This window comes from Bombus affinis, chromosome 8 (genome assembly GCF_024516045.1).
Source record: "Bombus affinis isolate iyBomAffi1 chromosome 8, iyBomAffi1.2, whole genome shotgun sequence".
NCBI classification, from domain to species: Eukaryota; Metazoa; Arthropoda; class Insecta; order Hymenoptera; family Apidae; genus Bombus; species Bombus affinis.
The window spans coordinates 13,366,661-13,389,498 of record NC_066351.1 but is presented as its reverse complement, the minus strand read 5'-3'; the positions used below and the strand labels follow the sequence as shown (position 1 = coordinate 13,389,498).

Here is a 22,838-nt window from a genome sequence, read left to right as displayed (position 1 = left end):
GGAAATTCAGGCGGATATCTTGTATAATATTGGAAATCTGAATGGAGATATTTTAGAATATTTTACGACCAACGGGTAAATAGAGATGTCTTGATTAAATCGTTGGCGACGGTGGTAATTACAGCAGAACTGTAGAGAGGATCGTATAATGTAGCTGTTCGGTTGGTTCGTGGTCCGAATTCGAACGAGTCTATCGTTCGACTGCGTCGGAGCTTTGCGTGGCGCCGCGTTGACGACGTTCGCTCGTGAAAGATAAATCTAAAACGGCGCACTAATTCGCCATTTCATTTAAATGCTAATCCGAAAACAGAGACCAAGCCGTTGAACGTTTCTCGATGCTCGAATCAGTCGTCTCGCGGTTTTCCAAGGAAATTTCCTCGAGCATCGCGTACGAGTTTCCACCGCGCTTTATCTCTCGTTCTCGTACATTAAACAAGAAATCACGTTTCTCTGCTTCTTCGTTCTCTTTTTTACCTTTTCTCTCTCTCTCTCTCTATCTTCCGTTTTTCCTTCTTTTTTATGTCGATGTTTTCGAAGAATCTTTATTCCAGGATCTCGGTATTCGGCGGAAGATACCACCGTACCGCCGGTACCCACCGATAAAAGGGAACTTTTCAATTTCGAAGTGAGCCAACTTTCCAGTTGCAAGACTTTCCGACCGAATGATACTTTATCGAAGCCCTTTTCGCGCGATCGAAACTTTTCATACTGGCTTCCCTGAGCCGCTTGCGTGACCGACGAACGGAGTTATCCAGACCAGACACACAAATGGTTTCTACCGATTCGTCCGGAAGCAGAATTATGCGTCAACCAGCCTACTACTACTACTACTACTACTACTACTGCTATTACTACAACTGCTATTGCTATTAATTCCATGGCGTAGCCTCTGTTCTCTTACTTTTCAACCTGGTTTTCCTTGCAATGAAAACGTTTCGTCGTTCCAAACCGGTGAAATAGAATCCGTGGCCGAGCCTAGGCTTTAATTTTTACGATATTGTACGATTTCCGGAAACCAACAAACGACAACGGAAACGAATACGTTGTGTTTCGCGATAACGTAGAAGGCCAGGGAGCCCTTAGATGCGAACAAATTTTTCGTACTAGCGATATGAATTGTTTTATAATTTTCATCGTCGAGTAACCGATGTTTCGTTATTGGGCTCCGTGAAATTAAATTACTGGCAAAGCACCTGACCGGTTATTAATATTTGCGTTTCGTTACCGACTGGATTATGAAATGTTAGCTCAATTTCGAATTCACGACCGTCTCTGACAGTCTACGAATCAACGTTTTTCGATTAACCAGGGCCTACACCGACGTTGGTAGACGATTCGTTCGCCAGTCACGCCCGGGAATTCAATTCTCCGTGTCGTTTGATGTCTTTGTGTCTTCTTTCGTTAATTAATTCGAGCGGCTAGCGTATTTCAATTTGGCAGCTTCTCACAGACGATATCGTGAAACCCAATTACATGTCACGTGCCGATTACACGATCGGTAATGGAAAGTTTCTTAATTACAGGGAGCCACGAGAATTAATACGTTCGTTTGGAAATCATAGTAATTTCGGTCTTTGAGAGCGCGTCAGGCACGAGCGCGCCGAGGGAAAACGCGCGGCTGGCTTCATGGAATGTTTCATCGGCCACTCCAACGACACTTTTGTCGCGTTAAAATTAGAAGCGAGCCAGTTTCGTTTCAATTTCCCCTTCGTGTATCATTCACGATTGCGGCATGGATTTTTAATATATTTCGATAAATTAGCAACGCCATCCGTGGGCCAGTGTTGTCGATGAAACAGCACGAAATTCGAACGCCGGATGCCCCATTCATCGAGGAATTTTCAACACGACCCGCGAATTAAAACGCAACGAAGAAATTAATTTCGACCGACGCGATGCTACGCATTAATATTTGCGCTGATATTAATCGGGAAATCAGAGAAAAAGGAAAAATTGCAAAACGGGCGAAAAATATGAGAGCGAACGAAAATAAAAAAGGGAGAAAATGAGATGAAATTTGTGAAAGTTGAAGCGAGTCGGGAGGAAAATCAGCGAGTTGCCGAGGTTCGTGAAATTTTTTGAGAAACGAGAACCAAGTTTCCGCCGTCGAGCAACGATCCAACGAACCGTTTCGATAATTGGATTCTCCGGTGGCGACCGTTTTTAAAATATCACGAAAGCCATCGTTACGTTCCTGCCAACCTTCGTGATTTCGCTCGCGAGGACGCGAGCGCCATTTTTCACGTGCCGAAGCATTAATCAAATTCCCCCTTCTCTCCCTTGAGGGTTATCTACTTGAATGCTACTTCCTGGTCGCGCTTGAAAAGTCTCCGGCATCGCAAATTCCATTCAGCGACTTTCCTACGCAACCTACGCACGTATCTCCCCTGTCTTTAGGGATATCTTGTTTCTGATCGCGGCCACGTCGTGTTTCTCTTTCCAGTTTTTCACCTCCTCTTTCTTGTTCCCGGTTACGGTTGATCGCGTAATCTGCGAGATTTATCGAACAACATCGCGTTTTTTCCCAATTGAAACGATACCGCGATACCGTTTTAATTGACGCGATATCGTATGTTCTCTGTGTAACGTCGAACGAGGCAACACGGGGAACGTTCGCGCATCGCAAGAAGAATCCAGAGTTCGGTCTGTTTTGTTCACCTGCGCCAAGTATGTACTCTCATAGGACAGATTTATCATTTTGAGCGTTGGGGAGAAAGGCGGTCGAGCTCCGGCGAGTTTGATTGTTTTCGGAATTTATCGCGCTACGTGTTAACCCCGGAGTATTTCGATGAAAAGACCCGGAGATGGTTTTCCTAGAGCTCCAACGTTTGTCTTGTTCTTTTTTCTTTTTTTACTCATATTTTAGCCTTGACTTATCTCGTCACGATGTTGCTCCGCTCGGTATTTGCAACTTTATTTCAAATTTTCAAAGATCGAGTTAACTTCCTATTTCTTGCAAATTGTAGAAGAAGGAAGAGTTTACATCAGCCGGGACTGTTATCCTTTGCCTTGTGTTGGACCATCGAAGCAACGTAAGTGTTATCGATTTTCATTACGATTCTCTACTACGGTTTCGCATAGTTCCCGAATGATAGAATTATGAAAATTGCATGCCATCATGTATGGTTGTAAATCATTACAATAAAACACCGTATAGAGGTGAAAATAAAAATTCGAAAGACATCGACGAGCACCACATAAATTTCTCTCTAATTGCACCGATTAAGTACAGGCTCGTGGTGCAATGTCATATTGCTGTTGGAAAACGGTTCGTTTCCTGTTCATACGTCATTACTTCCGACAAATAATTTACCAAGATAATTCACCTCACAATAAATATCTGATGCTAATTAAGCCCGTAATCCAGCGGCTGCCGATACATAATTCAATTACCCTAATTAATATTCGATTGCGATTAACAATCCAATTAAAGGTATACAACCCGGCTGACAAATAATTTCGTCTGCTTCCGCTAATGTATCGCATCAACCGTCAATCTAATCGCAAATATTAATCCAACATATCGTTTCGTTCCTTTCATAGAATAAATAATTGTTCTAAATATATCCTAGCGCAAAATTATTTCGTTATTATTTTTACTATCCTACCTATCAAATTGCCATTAACGAAAAAAAAAAATAAAAAGGGCACTCTCGCTTTCGTCTCGTTGATAGATTACGTTCGATACGCTAATACCGTATTTCGCAGATGCATCGTATTTTGGAGCGCGGCTCTCCGCTGTAAGTAGATCGAGATGCAAAGGTCAGACACACGTACACAGGGCGCGACAAAACGTCCTGGACGAACATGGTCCACGTTTTTCGTGGTTCATCTCCTAATTCGCCGTCTGGGGCACGTACGGGGGCATATAGGGTCCCGTGAGGATATACTGCACCGCTACCACCATCAGTTGCGGGGCACTCCATCTTATGATGTACGCGCTTCCTGAAACAGAAATGCATTTTCCTCGTTACTTCGTAGCCGCCTTATGCGCTCGCAGCCGGCTGAGTGCCGTGCTTCTATTCGAGGATAAAAAGATGTAGAGTGCACGTGTCTGTTCGTGTGTGTCTCTTACACGTTCCGGTTATGCATCGTATACAAGACGATCGTACAGGACCACGAGAATTTCGTTTCGAACGAGAAGCCAAGAGAATTACTCCTTTGGAATTCGATTGTTCTTACGCTATTGGAATAGAGAGCCTGGAAAATTCTACGCGAGCTACGAATATGAATCTATAAGGACGTACTTGGAATAGAATTCATCGTTGTTTAGCGACGATATAAACGGGGTAAATCCATCCATAAGGGAACGGGAGCGAGGGAATTATAATTTTCCGGTTACACGACTCGAGTCCCTGTAGATTACGGTTTAGTCATTGGCTTACGCGTAAATCTGGCCACGTTAATCATGCACCGTAGCTCGTGTGGTCAGCAGACGTTCCTAATTTCCAAAGCTTATTATCGCGGTAATTAGGTGTCAAAATGGAATTCTATTCGAGCATTTGCCGTTTAAAATTTCGCGCTACCGCGGAATCTCGGTCGCGGCTGAATTACAACCGGCGATCGGAAAGTATCTCAAACATTTCTCGTTCTCGTCGCTGTGACAAAATTATTCGAGTACTGTTTTATCTTTACAACGAATAAAACGAGCCGGTATTTATGCTCGAACGAATGTTTCGACTCTCCTAAAGTCTTCAGTGATCGACAGAAAGCCGCGTCGTACGGAATGTAAATTAACATTTAAAGTAGAGGAACGGATTTTCGAAATACTCGCCGCGTATGTGACGGCGTACGCGGAGAACGATATCGCCGGGCGAAAACTTGTCCCAGAAAACTCGTCTAAGCAACGGAGAAAGCGAAGAGTTTCGAGTGGAACTTTTTCGTCTAAAATCCCACGGGTGTTTCTTTCGTGCTATCTCTGATCTAAGCTCGCTCGTGCAACGACCAATATCTCATTGGTTTTCCAATAAATACAGCCTTCCTCGCTAGAACGACGAGAACGTTTCTTCTATCACGGATGTTACACCTAAATTCTCTTCTGTTGAAGATGTCGGTCTTAAATAAAATTTCTACTATGCTTTCGTTCGCGTTTCAGATGATTGTACGAACAAAACACTTGTTATCGTATTCGAACTCTCTTTCCACTTTACGATAATCTCTTTTTCAACGTATTCCTAGAATATTTCTAAAGTATATATCGCGGGCAATTTTTTACTCGATAAACATAAAGTAAAATAATACATGGAATTATAATGAAACGATACAATGGAAGAAGAACAATGATAATTTAATTCTAGAATAATTTATTCGGCAAAATTTCCATTTTCTCGAACCTTATTTCGCTCGACTTCAATTTTCGCTACCAATTTTTCTTATTGTTCCTCATATTCAATGCACTTTTATAAATCTCGTATGCACAATAGACATTCTTATCGGGTATAATCAAAATATTCACGTATCACCGTATATACGAAACTTCAACCTGCATTCTCTGAATCATTCTCCATTCAGTTGCCAATACTCTAGCATAAATATTCTCCCGGTTCTCGATTATTCGTCGTCCATATGAATTCCCACCCCCGCGATGCTCGACGATATTGAAATTTTAAGAAAACTTCCAGTGTCTTCATGCTGTGGAAGCAACACGGTTTAATTTAAAGCAGAAGAGGCAGAAAGAGAAATAAGGGTCGATCTTCAGCCGGTTGTCACGGACCTGCCACTCGTTCCTTCTCAAATTCGCGACAGTCTCGTCGAAGGGTCACGAAATCAAAGTTACCGCCAGAAGAACCTGCCTTCCGCGCTGTGAATTACCTGTCAGCTTGACAGCGAGTCCCTCGCGTTCCTTTCTGTTTATATGCGGCATCAGGCGTTCGAGTCGCTTCGTCGTTCCGTGCGACTAAATCGAAGGGGTGAAAGAGGGAACGTGCGTTTTTGTCGCGCGAACTTTGCACGCGGTGTTTCCTTTTTCCCTTTCATAATTAGTCCGATGGCGTCGAGTTTCGAATATTTAAATTATCCGCACCGTGAGAATTTCTTATATTTATACGATCGACTAGCAAATTTTGAATGTTATCGCAGCGAAGCTTTTGGAAAGCGAACGTAATTTGTCGAGGAAAGACAGATCGCAAATATCTATGGATCAATTTGTACAGGCGGCTTTTCATCTTTTTCGTTTCTAGTCGAAGAGAACGGAAATAACAATTTGTCAACGGAGTACAAAGTTGAACTGTCTGTTAGCGAACCTCGACTATATTCGGCTTCGCGTTGCCTTTCTTAAAAATCTCAAGTGGAGGCAAGGCTCCGTAGGGACGAATTAAGCGCCAGCTAACTTGTGAAACGTAATTTATCGCGTCTGGACTATTTATCTCGGGTTCGCTCGAATGGAGCAAATAGAGTTATAAATAATCCAGAGATTCCGAGGATCGAATAGAGGGATATTGGGGATGGGGAATACATCGGGTAAATAACGTCGAATCGTTGGATTCGTCGAATGTTCGGAGACCGCGGTATGGGGCTTCTTGATCGCGGACAAAATTACAAATCGAGCCGCGTATCGGTTATCGGCCGATGAAAAATTTCAAATTGGATGCCGACCGAAATGACAGCCAGTGGCACCCTTTCGCACAAAAAGCTTCATTCTTCCCTCTCTACTGGCTCCTCTTTTTCGTAAGATTTTTATTTACATGGCCGCTCGCCGTCTGATTTATCGTTGATCTGCATCACGTTTTCCATGCGGCGCACTGTATTCTCGCTACGCCGGCGCGAATCTAGCTGGAAGTTTTGCGTCTGCAAATATATTGGCCGTTCCATCGTGGCTCGGGCTAGATTGTTGAAAAAGAGGTGAATGAGAGAGAAGCAGAGGGGCGGACGGGAGAGGTACACGCGTGGAAAGAGGGACAGATGCGAGAAGGGAACAAAGAAACGGGACAAACAGACGAAACGAAAAGCACAAAGAGGCGAAATGAGAAAAGCACCGGGTTCGGGGTGGGAAAATAAAACGAAGTAGGGGGGAGGCAGAAGAGCGAAAACGTTGGTAGAGAAATGGATAGAGAGAGAGTGGAAGGGTATAAAGAGACGAATAAACGAAGAAGGAAAGAAGGAGTAAGGAGAGAGAGAGTAGAAAAAAGAAGAAAGGGAGAGAAGAGAGAGAATGAAGAGGAAGAAGGAAGAGGAAAGAGGGGTCCGTGCGGCGTTCTTATCGCGGATACGGACTGACGTAACGGATTACTCGCTATCGCGACCAATATGTCAGACGGTAAGAAGGACGAGGAGTCAAGCATTATATCGCGAAATAAAATGGCCCGTGGCGCGTGTCCGTGACCGGGGCACATTCTGAAATATCGTCGGTCACTGGACTGGAACGCAGATATAGGTATTATTATTGACACTTTGCTTCTGGCTGAATTATGTATTTTTCATAGAGCATGTCGGACAGCGTCGTTCGCAAATGCAAAGTAACAAGCTTGCCAACGACCAGGCAAGACCACCATCATCGACGACGACGACGACGACGACGACGTAAACTCGATGCACCTAGCTGAGATAGAGAGATGACGTCGCTTGGAAGGTTCTCGCTAAATCGGAAAACGCCACCGTGAATTTTAATGCCGAGCTACGATATCGACAGCCGTCGATACGAAGAACGAGTGTCTGATCGAACAATGAGACCGGGCGTGTTTATTACCACGATTATTACCACCCTCTGATTTCAGTTAACTTGACGTTAATTGCTCAATTGTATTCCCTTTTTACGATATTATTACTTTTCAAATATCGATTATACGATTTATTTGTCTGTTCGTGGAAGCCACGACATTTTCTCTTTCACTCGAGTAATATCCAGTTCGATTCCGTGTTACGTAGTTCTTGAAGATACTTCTTCGAGACTTTCGAAGATACCCGAACTACTCTAATTCAAGTAGCAACTTTGCTCCTGGCTCTACAACTTCGACAATTTTTAGTCCATTTCCTTTCTGGAACGTCATCCTCGTTAAATTCATTTCCCATTGTAAAACGAATACTTTCGACGTTCGCCTGATAGATACGTTTTTACACTAAGGCGGACGAAAAAGCTAAAACTTCTCCCCAGAGAGATTTCAATATTTCTCTTGCACGATACGCAGGGACGTTTCAATATTGGTATTTCATACGCGTTACCCTTCATTCAGTTGCACGGCGACGATCGAAGATTCATGGCGGAATTATTCATGGAAAAAAGCAAATTGGCCGCGTGTGGGTTGATGCGATTTCGCGGTGCTTTTTCGAAGCCACTGGAAGTTACGTCGCGAAGAATCTCGGTTAATCCGGGTGCATGCCGGTGAATTTTAATGTAACGTCTCGATATCGACAGGTGTCGCGCTGGCGAAGCCGTGAAATTTTTCGATGACACCCCGGCGTCCGCGTAGATTTATCATCATCGGCCTCGATCCATTTCTGTTCCCCTTCTGTTTCCTTTCCGGCTAAAAGTTCGCCAAATCAAAGCCAATCGGAATCCTTCGCGAACGGTTAATGTTTGTCGTTTTGTCAATACGTCAGTTCTTTTTCACGATCATTGTCTCTAAACGTCACTTAATACCGCGTTAACTTCTTCTTTCGCGATATTTCTACGTCAAACCGATCGAAGGTGAAACTGAAACTTTCGAATTCTATTTCCCCTCGTTTTTTTTTATCCATTCTTCTCTCTTTTCCTCGAAAATCCATCGTAACCGACGAAATTCGTTGGATGTTTGAAACGTCGAAAGGGAACGGTACAAAACGAGGGGGTAAAAAGTGGATTAGCCGAGTCATCGATTTTCGTAACGTCCGCTCCTATCTCGCGTTCCGTTTTTGCGATCCATTAAAACGACGCTCGAACTTCCTTATCGCTAATTTAATCAACGATAAGGGAAACTTTGGGCGCCTAGCGTAACGCCAGTGGCAAACATTTTTATCGGCCGACACCAGTTCGCTTTTTCGTCCTGCCCTCGCTCTTTCTCCTTCCTTCTTTCTTTTGCCTAACGAAAACTTACAACCACACACCACTGAACGAATGAATTTTATTTCTTTACTCTCAGTATACACCGGTGCGCGTTCTACTGCATTTTTCGCATCGATTACGATTTCAGTCGTAATTCAAAATCGTATCGCTCCTGAAGTTAAACGATGAGATCTACGCGATTAATCTTCGAATAGAATAATCTCCGATCAAACAAAATGATTCTTCCGACGTTTTTCCAACAGAACATTTAGATAAGCGTTGTCAAGTATCACGGCACACGGACGATCTCGTGTAGAAAAATGAGGTGAGAGGTGATTCTTTTTCCTTCCGGCACGTCGAAAGGGAGGGGTTGCGCGATGAGCTTATAGCGGCGATCGTATCGAGACATAAGCCGTACTGATTTACGATCTAACGTACCACCGGAAATCTACGTACGTCGTTCACCATCCAGTTGCAATTTATATTTCGTTGCAACGTAAATAGCGTATAGTACGCATATCGAACGTCATAACGCGGTGAATCTGCGAAAATCAAACGTGACGTTAACGGAAAGGCAGTCTCGACGAGGTTTTCCCTTCTGTCTTTTTCTTTCTCTTGGAAGATGGCCGCGGTGCCGTCAGCTTTAAGAGACAAGACGAGGCCAGTTATAACGTTGTAAATCGATGGGCGGGGGAAATGAGGTCGAAGGGAATAAGAAGGTTATCGAGTTATCGGTTATATATCGGCACCGGATAGATAGAGAGAGAGAGACAAGCGCAGCAGTGTGAGAACGAGAAAGCAGGACGGAGGCGGCGCAGGCAGCGGATCTCTCCAAAGTGCTTCGGTACTTGTGGCACGTGCAATTTGCGACGTCTAAAGTTACTTCTAACGTGCTGTTGTTTTAATGGTCGCAGACTATCGGCAGCGACTGAGTCAGCGGAATGTTCCGGTGACTCGTCGCGATGCAGGAAAATGCATCTCACGAACGGCAAGAATATGCAACTTCGGTTGCCGATTACGCAACTATAGGATGATTTAGGATAAACCGTGTCGTGGATTCGACGAGTGGCACACAAAGAAAAACATCGAATTAGCAACGATGTCGTTTGTCACGCGATATTAATCATTTTTATATCCACATGATATCAGCAGTACCATCGATCTACTACCATCATATAGGACCACGATCTTTCCACAGTTAAAAAATCTCTTCACTAAGTAAAATGAGTTTTAACGATACAACTATTAAACTTCAATACGCAGCTGTATTTTTTCCGTGATCGTAAAACTAGGCTAAAAAACGTACTTGCACGAGGTAAAAAGCTATTTTTCAAAACTACGTTCTCGAGCTTGCAACCAGACGAAATTTATTATTCGTAAGTCACGCGAACGCACGACAGACTTAAGAAGTATTAGGGTTATAATTCTGGATATTTCCTCTGGATAATTTATCCTCGCGCAAGAACACCGTTCTGCTCTTCGCCACGAAAGTGGCTTAAACAGTTGTGGACAGGAAGAAGCACGCGACAACACGAATGCCTGACGTTGTTACGGCATGTAGACATTCGTGATTCCGGTTGGTCGATGGTGCACTTAGGAACCAGACGTATTTCGATCGTCGTTTCTTCTTTCTGCTCTCGCCATGCCCCTAGGTGTCTTTAGTCTCTCAGCCGGAAAAGAAGGAGATCAGAATCCACGTTTTTCCTCGCGTATCACCCACGAATTCATTTATCAAGCCCATCCCCTTTCCACCGGTTTACTGTGTATATATGTTCGGGGCTAAACGTGGAATTTCTATAGGGGTTGCTTCGTCTTCGTCGACGTATACATTACGTATGTGAGGGGCAACAGATCCAGGAAGGCTCGAGAGACTAGAAGGCATCCTTCGTTGACCCTTTTATACCTCGCAAGGAAATTACCTGAACGAAGCGATGGTTGCTCGATCCTGTCTCTCCTTTTTCTTTTCCCTTTATACGGCCCGTTTACCACGTTTCCTCTGCCATGCCGGAGTATCCCTTTTATATTTATAGGCCGAGTTCACGCACTATTTTTTCGTAGGAAACGAAAGGAATTCGAGCGAAACCAGGGGCCAGAAGCCCTATCGTTCTATACGCGGGAAATATGACTCGCAAATTACGTCGCCGAGAAACGAGATTTTATTATCTGCGACGTGGATTTGGTCTCGGGAGTTCATTCGAGTCGCACATTTTTCTCCATTCTCGTGGATCTATTTCTGTCTACGCGAATTTAGAAGAAAAAGGATGGCCCTTTGCTTTTTTATCTTCTTCCCTGTTAAAAAATGAACTTTTCCAGGGTAATATTCGACTCGATAGCGAGGAGGGTTTTTAGACGAGTATTTCTGACGAAATACGGGCGCGCTTGAAATGCTCGGCGACACTCTGTATCTCATTTCGGGACAACTCGTGGCCGTCTACCGACGTACATATGTACTTCTACAAATTTTGTCCACCATAATTCGTGACAACGAAGACTAATAGCTCTACCGTTCGCTGGTTCATTTATCACGCGTGTACACGTGACTTAATGCACCGTTTGGACAGCATAAACACGGCACCGAGTTTCAGCAAGACCGATAGTTCGTAGACGTTAACGCTTTGGAACAATTCTTTCCGTCAACGATATTTTCCCATCTTCTTTTCAACGTTTCTTTAATCGATCGCGTATTTCATCTCTATACAAGTCGATCTTATTACCTTCACATCCTCTTTTCTATTCGGCTTCAAATTTTCATCGATTTTCCATCGAACCACGCTCTGTCTGCTTCGATACACAAACCTAATTGCGAGTTAATTAACGCGCGATTCGCGTTCAACGTACGTAAATTGGCACACACCTTCGTATTTTGTATTATAACTAGTATATCGTAGTTCCTTGTTTATCGTTGAAGTAGAATTGTCAAGAGGCGAAACCGATCCTTACCATCTCTTCGATCAAGCAGCAATTTTTATTTCCACCTTTTCGAGCATTCACAGAAGCGGAGATATCCAAGTCTCGAGTAAACTTTCGAGACATTCGATAACAATAATCCCTATCGTTAAATGGATCCAAATTCTATACCACGTTATTCCATTCTATCGAATCAGATTTGTAACTCTGCGTTCCAGTAAAGCTGCGGAAGACATCATTGGAGGATTATCGTGCAAGGGATCTACGCTATTCTAAATCGCGATAAACGGATGGTATAGAGATCAAAGACGGCAATATCCCGGGAACGAGCCACGGGAAACTCTGTCGGAAAACGAAACGTTGTTGTTTCCATTCGATAACACCCAATCGTCTAAGCTGATACGCGTCGTACCTGGAGGCTTCCAGTCAATAAGAACATGGCTTTCGTGCGAAGCCACTTCCTCTTTGCCTGACTACTGGCGCGCGCGCAAGCCCCGGGCGCCACGGAAAACGCTCGCGAGGCACATCGAAAAAGCGGAAGCCGTAAAATCGGCCAGAAACGTCGCTTCCCTTGATCGCCACTTCGCGGCGCGGTGAAACAGAGGGCTCGGCAAAAGGATTTCGAAGCGGAAGAAACGTTTTTCTCAGTCTGTCGGGGATAAACCGGGATTCTCCAGGGGAAAGTGGGACGAAGCGAAACGAGGATGGGAATCGCGCGAGCGTTTCCACGCTCGTTTTACGCCGCGACTGTTCCCAGAGTGCACTCCTCGTGCGACGAACGGACACGAAGCCACTCGAGCCGCCCTTCCGGCGGAAGTTAAACGCTCGCCGCGTCCAAGAACGCCACCCGTGTCTTCTTCGGCCTCGGTGGCGACCGTTTTTTCGGCGGATTTGCAACCGAAAATTCAGCCGAGCGAATTTAGCTTGCCGCGCTTCCATGGACGGACCTTGCCACCGCGTCGAACGTTTCAGATTCATCCGAGAGTTCGTCTAAATGGTACGATACTTTTTAATTGCGTTTGAGATTCATATAAAACGTTCGATACTCGATGCATCAGGTTGAGATGGTCTAGTTTCGTATAGAATGGGATGACGACACGCACAGGGTGTCTCGTTTAAACTGAAAATGATTTTAGCTTCTTGCTAATGCGATGAAACAACGAAACTTGGAATCGTCATATATGACGACACGTAAAATATTTATGGTACTATTTACATTTGAAAGTTTGCCTGTGAAAGGATCGAGCGCATTGTGACGATGATAACGAAAGACCTCTGAAAGTCGTGTTAAAGATCGTTACCATTTTTTATACAACATCTGCTTGTTACAATGCAACGTTGTAACGGAGGAAATTACCCATGTAACGGAGAGAGAAAAAAAGAGAGGAGACTATACCTATACTGGAGATAACTTCTCATTAAAACGGCAGCAGGCGATATTTCGCTTCTCCTTTCTTAATCAGCTTCAATTGATCTACGACGAGCAGCGTTGTAAGATCTACCTTCAAGATTTTCCTTCAAATGCAACAAACACGACCATAGAATAACAGAATTTTCAACAATTAAGCTCTTCACAATCGTACATATACGCGTCTAATTCCCCTAACAATACCCTTCATTAATCCGAGTCTCGATTTTCAACCGTTGCAGCATTCATTGTTTCGTCAGAATATTCTCGTCGCGGGAGAAACATTTTACAGGGGGCGAGAGAATGAGATACAGAGAAATAGTGAAGAAGAGGGAGAGAGAAAGAGGGAGAGAGAGAGAGAGAGAAAGTGAGGGGGGCAACTGGGGATAAAGTCGAGTGGAGTTTTAGAAACGAGTGAAGCGTTCGCGAATGGAACATCTTCTGACGGCGTGCGGTGTTCTATATCCCCGATTTTTCGGTGAAACGTTTGACGATTTTACTCGGCTGCTGCCTTCGCAAACAGCCTCGTTTGCTCGTCGTTACGCCCTCATTGCTGTAACATAATTCCCGTTTGATGCGGAAAGAGGGGCCCCGAACGCGGGAGAGCCGCTTAATATCGCTCCACTGCGTTATATATTGCACACGCTGCGCAAATATACACGCGTATTACGGATGTCCTTTGTCGACGATGAGACTCGCGCGAATTCCTTTCTAATCCTCCTTTTTTCCCTATGCAGCTCTGCTTCCAGCTATGTTTCCTTGCCAATCGATCATCTCCCTTTTGCTCTCGCTGTTATGTCGGTTCAAACTCGCTTCAAAATATTTCGTTTCTATATTTCTGTATTAATAATTAGAACTATTTATTAGGTTGCCAACTAAGTGATTGCGGATTTTGTTATTGCCACCTAATGAGAAAATCCGCGATTACTTAGTTGCCAACTCAATAAATGAGACGACGATAAAGAAGCGAGTCAATGAACGAATTAAAAATGCATCTTCTCTTGGTGCTGTGTATCGTTGACGACTTTTCTAATTGTGTGAGATAAATTGTTTTAAAGTGTAACAATAGACGCAGAGTCAATGTACGAGCGGTGATTGGTTCCGATTATTTGATCTTACAAGTTTTGTTCACTTTTTTCCTTCCGTGTGATACGATCGATGGATGCGATAGTTTTCTTCCGATAACGAAAATTAGTGATCTTTGTTACAGTATGGGTATATAGTATACTGCCAACTATAAGTATGTATTAGGAAATCAGTTGATTTTTACAACTTTACCGCTTTTTACAACTCTTATTTTTCACTTATCTTATATCTATAATTTATGTTTTAGTATAAAACATCATAGGAAATATAATTTGCTAGAGTTTCTCAATAAATATAACGTGTCCGAATGCTCACGGCAGGAAACGTAGATGCATAAATGGAAAATTAGATCCCACCGCGGTTAATTTCTAAAACTAATTTTCACCTGTGCAGATTACCAGACGGAGAAATGTTAAATTCATATGTTCGCTGGTTCTCTCGACTTTGCACTATGAATCGACGATCTGCCGTCTGTATAGCAAAATTTAGGTACCTACCACGACAATGACTCGCGAGCGCACTGATCATCATCGTCATAAACGCAGGCCGCATTGTAACGACGGATAGTTTCAGGATCGCGCAATACCACAAAGCTAATAAACCGTAACGTTCCGGCATTCGTGAAAATTATCGATTAGATCAATCTCCATTATCTTTGACGCGGTATCAATTATCTCACTGAAAAGTGAAATTACAGCCTCAGTATGTTCGTGATACGTTGGTAAGAATTGTGTAGAAACGTGTGTAGAAATATCGATTACGTTTCCGCGAGTCAAATAAATTCTAGCGCAGATGAAAACGAGATTGCGAACTGATCCTTTGAATTTTCCAAAGAATCAAGGTAGAATGCGCGACGTAGATTCCGAGGTTTTTCTCTCCGCGCGCTCGGCTACCGGATTCTCGAGTAAAGACATTAGCATAGCGCTCGCTAGCTGGCAATTTAGTGCATTAGGCGCACGCTGCAGGACGGACAGAAGCGTAACGCTTGGCAGAAAACCGAGGGGAAGAGTAGTCTGGAAATGGGTGAACCGGGGAACAGAGGAAAAGTGGTCCGAAAAACCGACAACTGGAAAGGCCAAGTTGCGGAGGAAACGGAAGTGAAACAGGAAGCGACAGACCAGCCGGAACGAGGTGAAAAGGTTGGAGAATGAGGAAGATGGCAGGTAATGCGAGACAAGAAGAGCTCGGAGAATAGAAAAGGCTAGCCGGTATCAAAGAGTATATTAAAGCAATATTTTGTCAGCGTTGCTTTGTTTCTGCGAAGCTGGAGCGTTTAAGTGGAAAACTTGGTTATATAATAATATCCATACATATACATAGCTATGTAAATATTTTCTAAAAGTGTTCAAATACATTCGCCAGCCAGTGTATGTAGATTTTTATGAACGGCTGCATATACATTGCGTTAAATAGAAAGTTCGTTCCGTTTTTTAATAGCGAGATGCAACCGAGTTTAAACAATGGCCACTGATTTCGATTCAATTGGTCAAACTCGGTATCGTTGATCGATCGTCAGACAACTGTGGAGCGTAAAATGAGTATTTTTAGGAATATTTGTTTCCTGTTAGTCTGGTACAGTTTCGAACATGTTTCACCGAGACAACGCAAAACTACGCGTGTCGATCTTCACGCGACAAGAATTTCTACTACTCGAATGGAATGTTCCATCCCGTCTACGACATTCTCTCGATCACGCACGCTCAGACTATCACTTATTCGACACAAAACTACCTCAACGATAAAATCTTCTTCTCTTTTGAAGACCGGGGAAACGAATTGGAACGTTTCTTGTTCGCAGAGGACTAAACAACGTCGATAGACGGGATAACAAAGTTACCGCAGAGGTGTCGAAAAGTCATCGAAAGGAATGGTGCACGTATCGATCGAAAAGAGGACACGTAAAGGAGAAAGTACGTCCTTCAGTTTGGTCGTAAAAATGAAACGATCATGCCCGTTCAATTCAATACGTTTCACTCTTTGAGAGGTTTTGACAGTTCGTCGAAATACGCAGCCAGTTTAACGATAGCCTGACGTGAACGTTGTGTAATTGAGAGGTTCGCACGAGATTAAGCGATCGACAAGAACGTTGTATCGCACGACAAACCGGTTCTATAGCCAGAATGGGTAGCAGAATGGGAAAAGTGGCCAAACGAAAGGGCAAAGTGCCGCGTTGGAAGGTTACATCGGACTGTTAATATTTCATGAACTGGGCGTGACCCTGTGTAATTCTCTATAATTCAGAATCGCATGATGTTTCGTTGATAGTCGATTGTAGGCCGACGAACAGAACGGCTCGCTGGCAACAGCGGTGTCCGCACGCTGATAATCGATTTGCGAAATATTGAAATTCCGATTGCGCCGGCGATCACCGAAGTTTGTTAGCGTTATCTCGGTTTCCTTTTTGCCGTTGGCTAATGGGATTCCGAGCAATAACACGCGGCCCCCGTCGATTACCTGGCCGAAAATTGTTTATTTATCAGGGACCGCGAGCACGGTTCTGATCGACTCTGCTAACGACACGTAACCCCTCTCCGGCGAAACTTTAATTAATTCCCCTTTTAATTAATGCGCTGCTGTCTCTGATTTTCGGCTTTATTATGCATTATACGCTGCTGTCGAATTCCTCTCTGATGGCCAAATTTCACATACTATCCGTTACGTAAAAAATATTTGCTCAACAGCAATTAGGACAATAAACACGCGTTACGCTGGCTGGCGATTGTCGAAACGACTTCGACCTACTTCGCTTTAACTTTACGACTGACAAGATGACGATACCAGCTAATATATACTAATATACGATGTAACGTAATAATTGCAAATACGTTGCTCGGCATCTCGTCAAATTTGTCAACGACAACGTCAACGGAACGAGAGTATAAAAATCAATTAACGCGCGAAACCGTCGTGTTTATGAAAAAATATATTTCTGAAAGAACATTGCAGCGTGTGGTATCTCGATTCAAGTTTCATCGCTTCAGACCTCGATTCTTGCGTCAAAAAGGAGAAAGATAGAAAAATTGTGGAAATCGCAAAAAGAGCTTCGGGCCTTGGAGGAAAGGAGCAGAGAACGGGCGACGTTTAAGCTTTTCACGGTACGGAACGTCGTTATCAAGCCTGGTGACACGAAACTCGGAAAAGGTATCGTTTTCTCGCCAGGGGCGGCTTGACGCCGCGAGCCGACCCGCCGCCAAGCGAAACTTTTTCATCAAATTTATCGAGGAACGCCTTAGGCTGTGCTTCTACGCTCCGTTGCGAACCTGTTCGGCGGTCAAAGTCTCTGAAACCTGGTGCCCGAAACCTGGGCTCTGTTCTTTGCCCGCAGGTGTTAAACCACGAACTAGCAACGTTCGCGTGTCCTCGCCGGTTTGTATCTCACTTTCGTCTCCATTTTCATTTCCATCGTCTAACTTGTCATATAGAACGAAACGTTAGCGCGTCCTTGTTTCATGAAAATCACTATATTACTTCCATGAAAATTGATTTGCTCGATCGATGTTAAAATTCATCTTGCGAACGTTTCACGAACTTCTCTCGTAGAATTTTCTTTGTTTCCCATGAGAATTATGTAATCTTGAAAGGAGTTGTAAATCTAATCGTAAAAAATGAAGAATTTTAATCCGATTACCGTCTATTCGAGACTGTAGGTGTTTATTGTGAAATTTGTTGAATATTTAAGAAACATTTAAGAAACGCGAAGAAGACAACAGCGCCCTGCACGATAATTTCTTATTCAAATTGCAAAAATAAAAGAAGATAAATCTGAATTCGTAGAATCTGTCCAAAGTCAGGTATTATATTTTCCTTAATAATCTTAAGAAGGAAAAATACCAGTCGATTGTTTGGAAATTCATGAGTTTCTTTCTCGCTAGCTCCAACAAACATTTCTTCCAGATAGCTTCCTTAAATATTCCGCAGGCGAGGTAGAAGCCAAAATCGTTGTCGTTACCGTAAATAGTCATTTGCCGACAGAACACAGGTCGGTGTAGCTCGATGTGTGGGTGACGAAATTTTACCGTAACTGCGAATTCAGAGCCTCGTCGTTTCCCAGCAAATCGACGAGTCTACGATATCATCGCGTAAAAAGCTTTACGCTATTGTTTCACGTTTTCAATTAAATAACATCGTTCGTGCGATACTTGTAAACTCGGCAAAACAAATATCCATAACTTCGTATCCAGTTTCCAAGGCGCAAACAGCATCGTAGAATGAAAGCTCGTTGACTCGAAAACGAACCGACGATCAAACGTGCTGCAGCACGCGTTCTCCGACGAAACATCATCGTGTGAACGTTCAATTTCTGCTGTCGGAAGGCGGCATTTCCCCCGGCGTAACCGTTTCAAAGGAGCGGGATATTTCGAAATACCAAAAGAAGGTTCCAGGAAATTTCACAGGCGAAGGGCAATTTTCGCGAGGTGCCACACGTCCGGCATCGCGACCTTAAGAATCAAACTGTCGATATTCCCGCGGATATTCCTTTGACGAGGGAAGCCTCGTGCTTGCGCGGTTATTATTCCAGAAAAGGCCAAAAAATCAATCCCAGACGTTTCGGTGCAAACGTACGTTTTCCCGCTCGCCGTTTCAATATCCCTGCGTGCCGATTTTCTCCGCGTACTTCCTTTTGTATGGCGTTCATAGCTCGATAGAACAAGTCGAGAGCTCGACATTTGCAGACGATGGAAAGATGAAAATCGACCTTCTCCTTTTCCAGTCGCGACACTCGCGACCAGAGACGCGGCAGATCGAGAACGAAACGCGAAGTTGCGTAGCACGGAGATGGAAAAGAAAATGCAAAGACGCAGGAGCGAAACGTCGGGGATGATGAAGTCGTCGTTTATACTTTATATCGTATGCATGAAATTTTTGGATCCCGAGAGTCGCCGTTATTGCGCCACAGGGAGGATACGATACGAGTCTCCGTGGAAGCTTACATTCTTTATGGATACGGATAGCAACGGGCCGCAGAAACCGCGATATATCCGCACACCGGGCGGGGCTTACATCGTGTTAAGCTCATGCCGCGCCGCTGCAAGGAAGCTTCGGAAACGTTTCTCGCCAGAGTTTTCCGCGGCAAGACGAATCGACCAAGAAGCAAGACGTATATTTCTGCCGTGAGCTCTTCTTTTCCCGCGAATCCGCGTCTCTCTGTGTCACAGCAACGTTATCCTACCAGGATACTTTATTCCCGCTTTTCTTACGAAAATATCATTTTCTGTATTCCTGATTTTATAGAAATAGCCAGGCGTAGACACGTTTTTGTATGGTACATATACGATAAAATAATCATTCGTCTACGTTGATAATTCTTACTATCAGTCGATTCTTATTTAAACTTTGTCTAAGCTTTGAATTCTCCCGACGAAATTCGTATGAGATTTTCACGCGTCTCGATTGTTTCTCTGCGATCTTAAAGATCTTACGCGTAATCGAATCTGCACGCGGCATCGTCCATGCCAAATCTTCGCGTGTATTCTCTGAATCGATTCTTCCTTGCTATCAACATTCTGGCACAGACATTCGTTCGACATCGAAATGAATTTTCACTTGGACAGTTTACGGAAGAAAATATCCACTATGGCTGCTGTTATAACGCAAGAAAGAAAATGATGGAATCTCGTAGAAATTTCGTGGGAATGTACGATATCCAAAAGCCTCGACCTCGGAAAGCCAGGGCAAAGATATTCTGCCAACAAAATGCTGCGCCATATATCGGTAAAAGTTTTCTCTTCGATTCTCGAGTGCCGTTAAGTTAAAAGCTCGAGGTCTGAAAGCAGTACAACCTTAACGCTTAGATCGCGATAAAATCCTCGGGTTACTTGTACTATAATTTGCCAGCTTTAATCTCCGAGGAAGATCCACTGGCGTAGATAAACGCGTTAGTACGTGGGTAAACAATAAATCGTTCAGATAAAAATCTACTCTGGAGGCGTGCTCGTCGCATGAAATATCAGAGAGAAACGAACAAGGGACGCGAGATTTGTCACTTAGCGTCACTTAGCGTTATTGGCTTCAGCTGGTACGCGCAAAAATTAACGCGTTTCGAGCATAATTGTTATAGTCGACTGTCTACGGAATACGCGGGTCGCTTTCGTTCTTCTTCTTTCCTTCGTTCGCACGCGACAGCAGTTTTTCCGCGTGCGCGACCTGTTTGCGAAACGAATTTTCCTCGACGCGACGCCCGGCGCGGCACGTTTTATCGCGCGAAAAATGAAGACGAAGGACAAGACCGAGCGACGCCCTGTTTTTTTTTCTCCGTTGTTAAACATAATTGCATAGAAAGCGAGCTTGTAACTCGAGGCGTTACAGCCGGGATAACAGGAAACATTTGCCTTGCCGTTTTTGTCACCGGGACTTTGCCTGTGTTTCACGTGAAAAGAATGGCATGGCAACGGAAAAACAGAAAAGAGGAGAAACGCATACTCTTGGATGACCAATTCTGCGCTCCACTTTGATCTACGATAAGTATCTTAATTGTAAGATATCGGAGTAAAAATTCTTCGACAGAGGCAAATTATGCGTATAATGGTCATTGGTACTTTGATAGATCTACCAAAGATTTCATCGAGAAATAACGAGAAGAACGATCTTTTGGAATTTAATAATATACACGAATGCTCTCTGTAGAAGTTGCGAAAGATTCATTCTAAATTTATATCTATATTCAATCTTCTACTAATTGGAAATTAATTTTACGAATATAAAAACGATTTTTAGTAGCTGCGAATCTCTAGAACCTCCGCATTCCAAACGTATCTATAGATTCTAGCGAAAGGACGATGGAAACGCGGGGGTCCTGATCGAACGACCGTCGATTTGTTCCGCTTAATTCCTTCGAATGAACACCCTTGGTTTGAAACGGCTCGCGGAGAAAGTAGATAAATTTCAATCGTTATGGGCTTGGCGGAGTCGTCGCTTTTTAAAAAGCTTCTGGATAGGTCTATCGATGGCCGTGAGCAACAGGTGTATTCCGTGCTTCTTGCGCGTCATAGCGTGATAGACAGCGGTAAAAAAAGAAAGTTTCTGATAATGCTCGCCCCTTGGTTTCATCGATTATACCCTCGACTGAGTCGTATAACGTGTCGTTCAAGAAATGAACGTAGCGTAATGAATCACGACCGGTACAATGGTACTAATTAGCGTACGATGATATATTTTTTCAAACTTGCCACGAGAGACTGTAAGATCGCCGCTTTAAGTCTACGCAATATCTTTACATTTTCTCAGTTCCTTCTTTTCCAAAACGTTTTTCGTATCTCGTCTTTTAAAATCAAACATACTTCGCAGCTATACGTTGAAACTTTTCTAGTCATATCTCAACAGAAATATTGACGATATTTTCGATAATTGATCGAACCGGTTATCGCGTTCAGTTCGAAACGATTTTCCATCCCGCGGAATACCCATCTTCGGGTTTGTAACCCTATCGCGCAACAGGTACCGTTTTTCTCCTTTTCCCGTACGAATCTTGTTTGCCGGTCGGCGTCACCGTGATTGATGATCGATATCGAATAACTTGGAAATTTAATATCAACATTATGCCGGTGAAAAGCGGCAGCAGGCCGGAGATTCCTCGATCGAATGGCGATCGGGGGGATGATAAGCGATTCAATTTCACCGCAAACATCGTACTCTGCGTATCGTTTATTTCTAAACGATGCGTCAGCTTAGGAAATTCCAACGGGCGGAGAGTATGGTATCCACGGGCGGAAAAATTGGTTCGTTGCGAGGGGAACGCCTGCCGAAACGTTTCAATTTCACGTGTTCGAGAACGTTGTCCAACAATTTAATCTGGCGAACGTATCACCGCTCGTCCATCACAGATCATTTTCATCCGGATTCGATAGGAATATACGCGAACGCGTTTATGCGCGGATTCCGCGCTCGTGCCGAAGGTTTCCACGGCTATAACCTGTATTTGCTGGACAAATTTGTGCCGGCGTTATTGTCGAACGTCGCGCGCCGTTACATACCAGCATTCTTTGTGAAAGAAACTGCCGCTTTGCCGGTTATTTTTTTCGATATTCTATCGATGCCACGTTACAGCTAGCAATTTTTAATTCGCTTTGTCCCTTCCTTTTTTACCTTTTGTTCCGTACAATACGAGCGATTTTTCGATACGCGCCACGTATCGACTATTGGAGGATGATAGAAGTCGGATTGATGAGAAAGTTGGTAGTTTCGCCGTGAAATTTTCCCAGCAGGTTAATCGATGTTTATTTTGAAAGAAACACGGTGGCGAGCTGTCAGCTAATGGGCATTAGGCGGTCGCTAAGTCTTCGTGATTAGCTTCTCAACGGTGGCGAGTTTATAAGCAGGCTGTAGTCCTTCGGGATACCGGGGGATTACCAACTACTCTGGTCACTCGAGTGCGTCGATCGGAAATCGCTTAGAGACCCTGGACTTTGTTACACGCTTGCTTGTGTGAAAGAACTTCGTTTGATGTTGTCGATAGAAACGTCAATACACCGAACCAATTTTCAG

The 22,838-nt window shown here is 43.8% G+C and overlaps 1 protein-coding gene across 11 annotated transcripts in view; it reads right to left on the bottom strand.

Moving 5' to 3' along the window:
• Positions 1-6: 6 nt before the first annotated feature.
• Positions 7-22,838, bottom strand: part of LOC126919251 (lachesin-like) — a 281,367-nt gene continuing 258,535 nt past the window's right edge. For all 11 annotated transcript variants that reach the window (XM_050728187.1, XM_050728198.1, XM_050728196.1 and 8 more), the window contains one exon: positions 7-3,945. In XM_050728187.1, the coding sequence (XP_050584144.1) occupies positions 3,836-3,945 (110 nt within the window). In that variant the 3' untranslated portion in view covers positions 7-3,835. The remainder of the gene's footprint in view (positions 3,946-22,838) is intronic.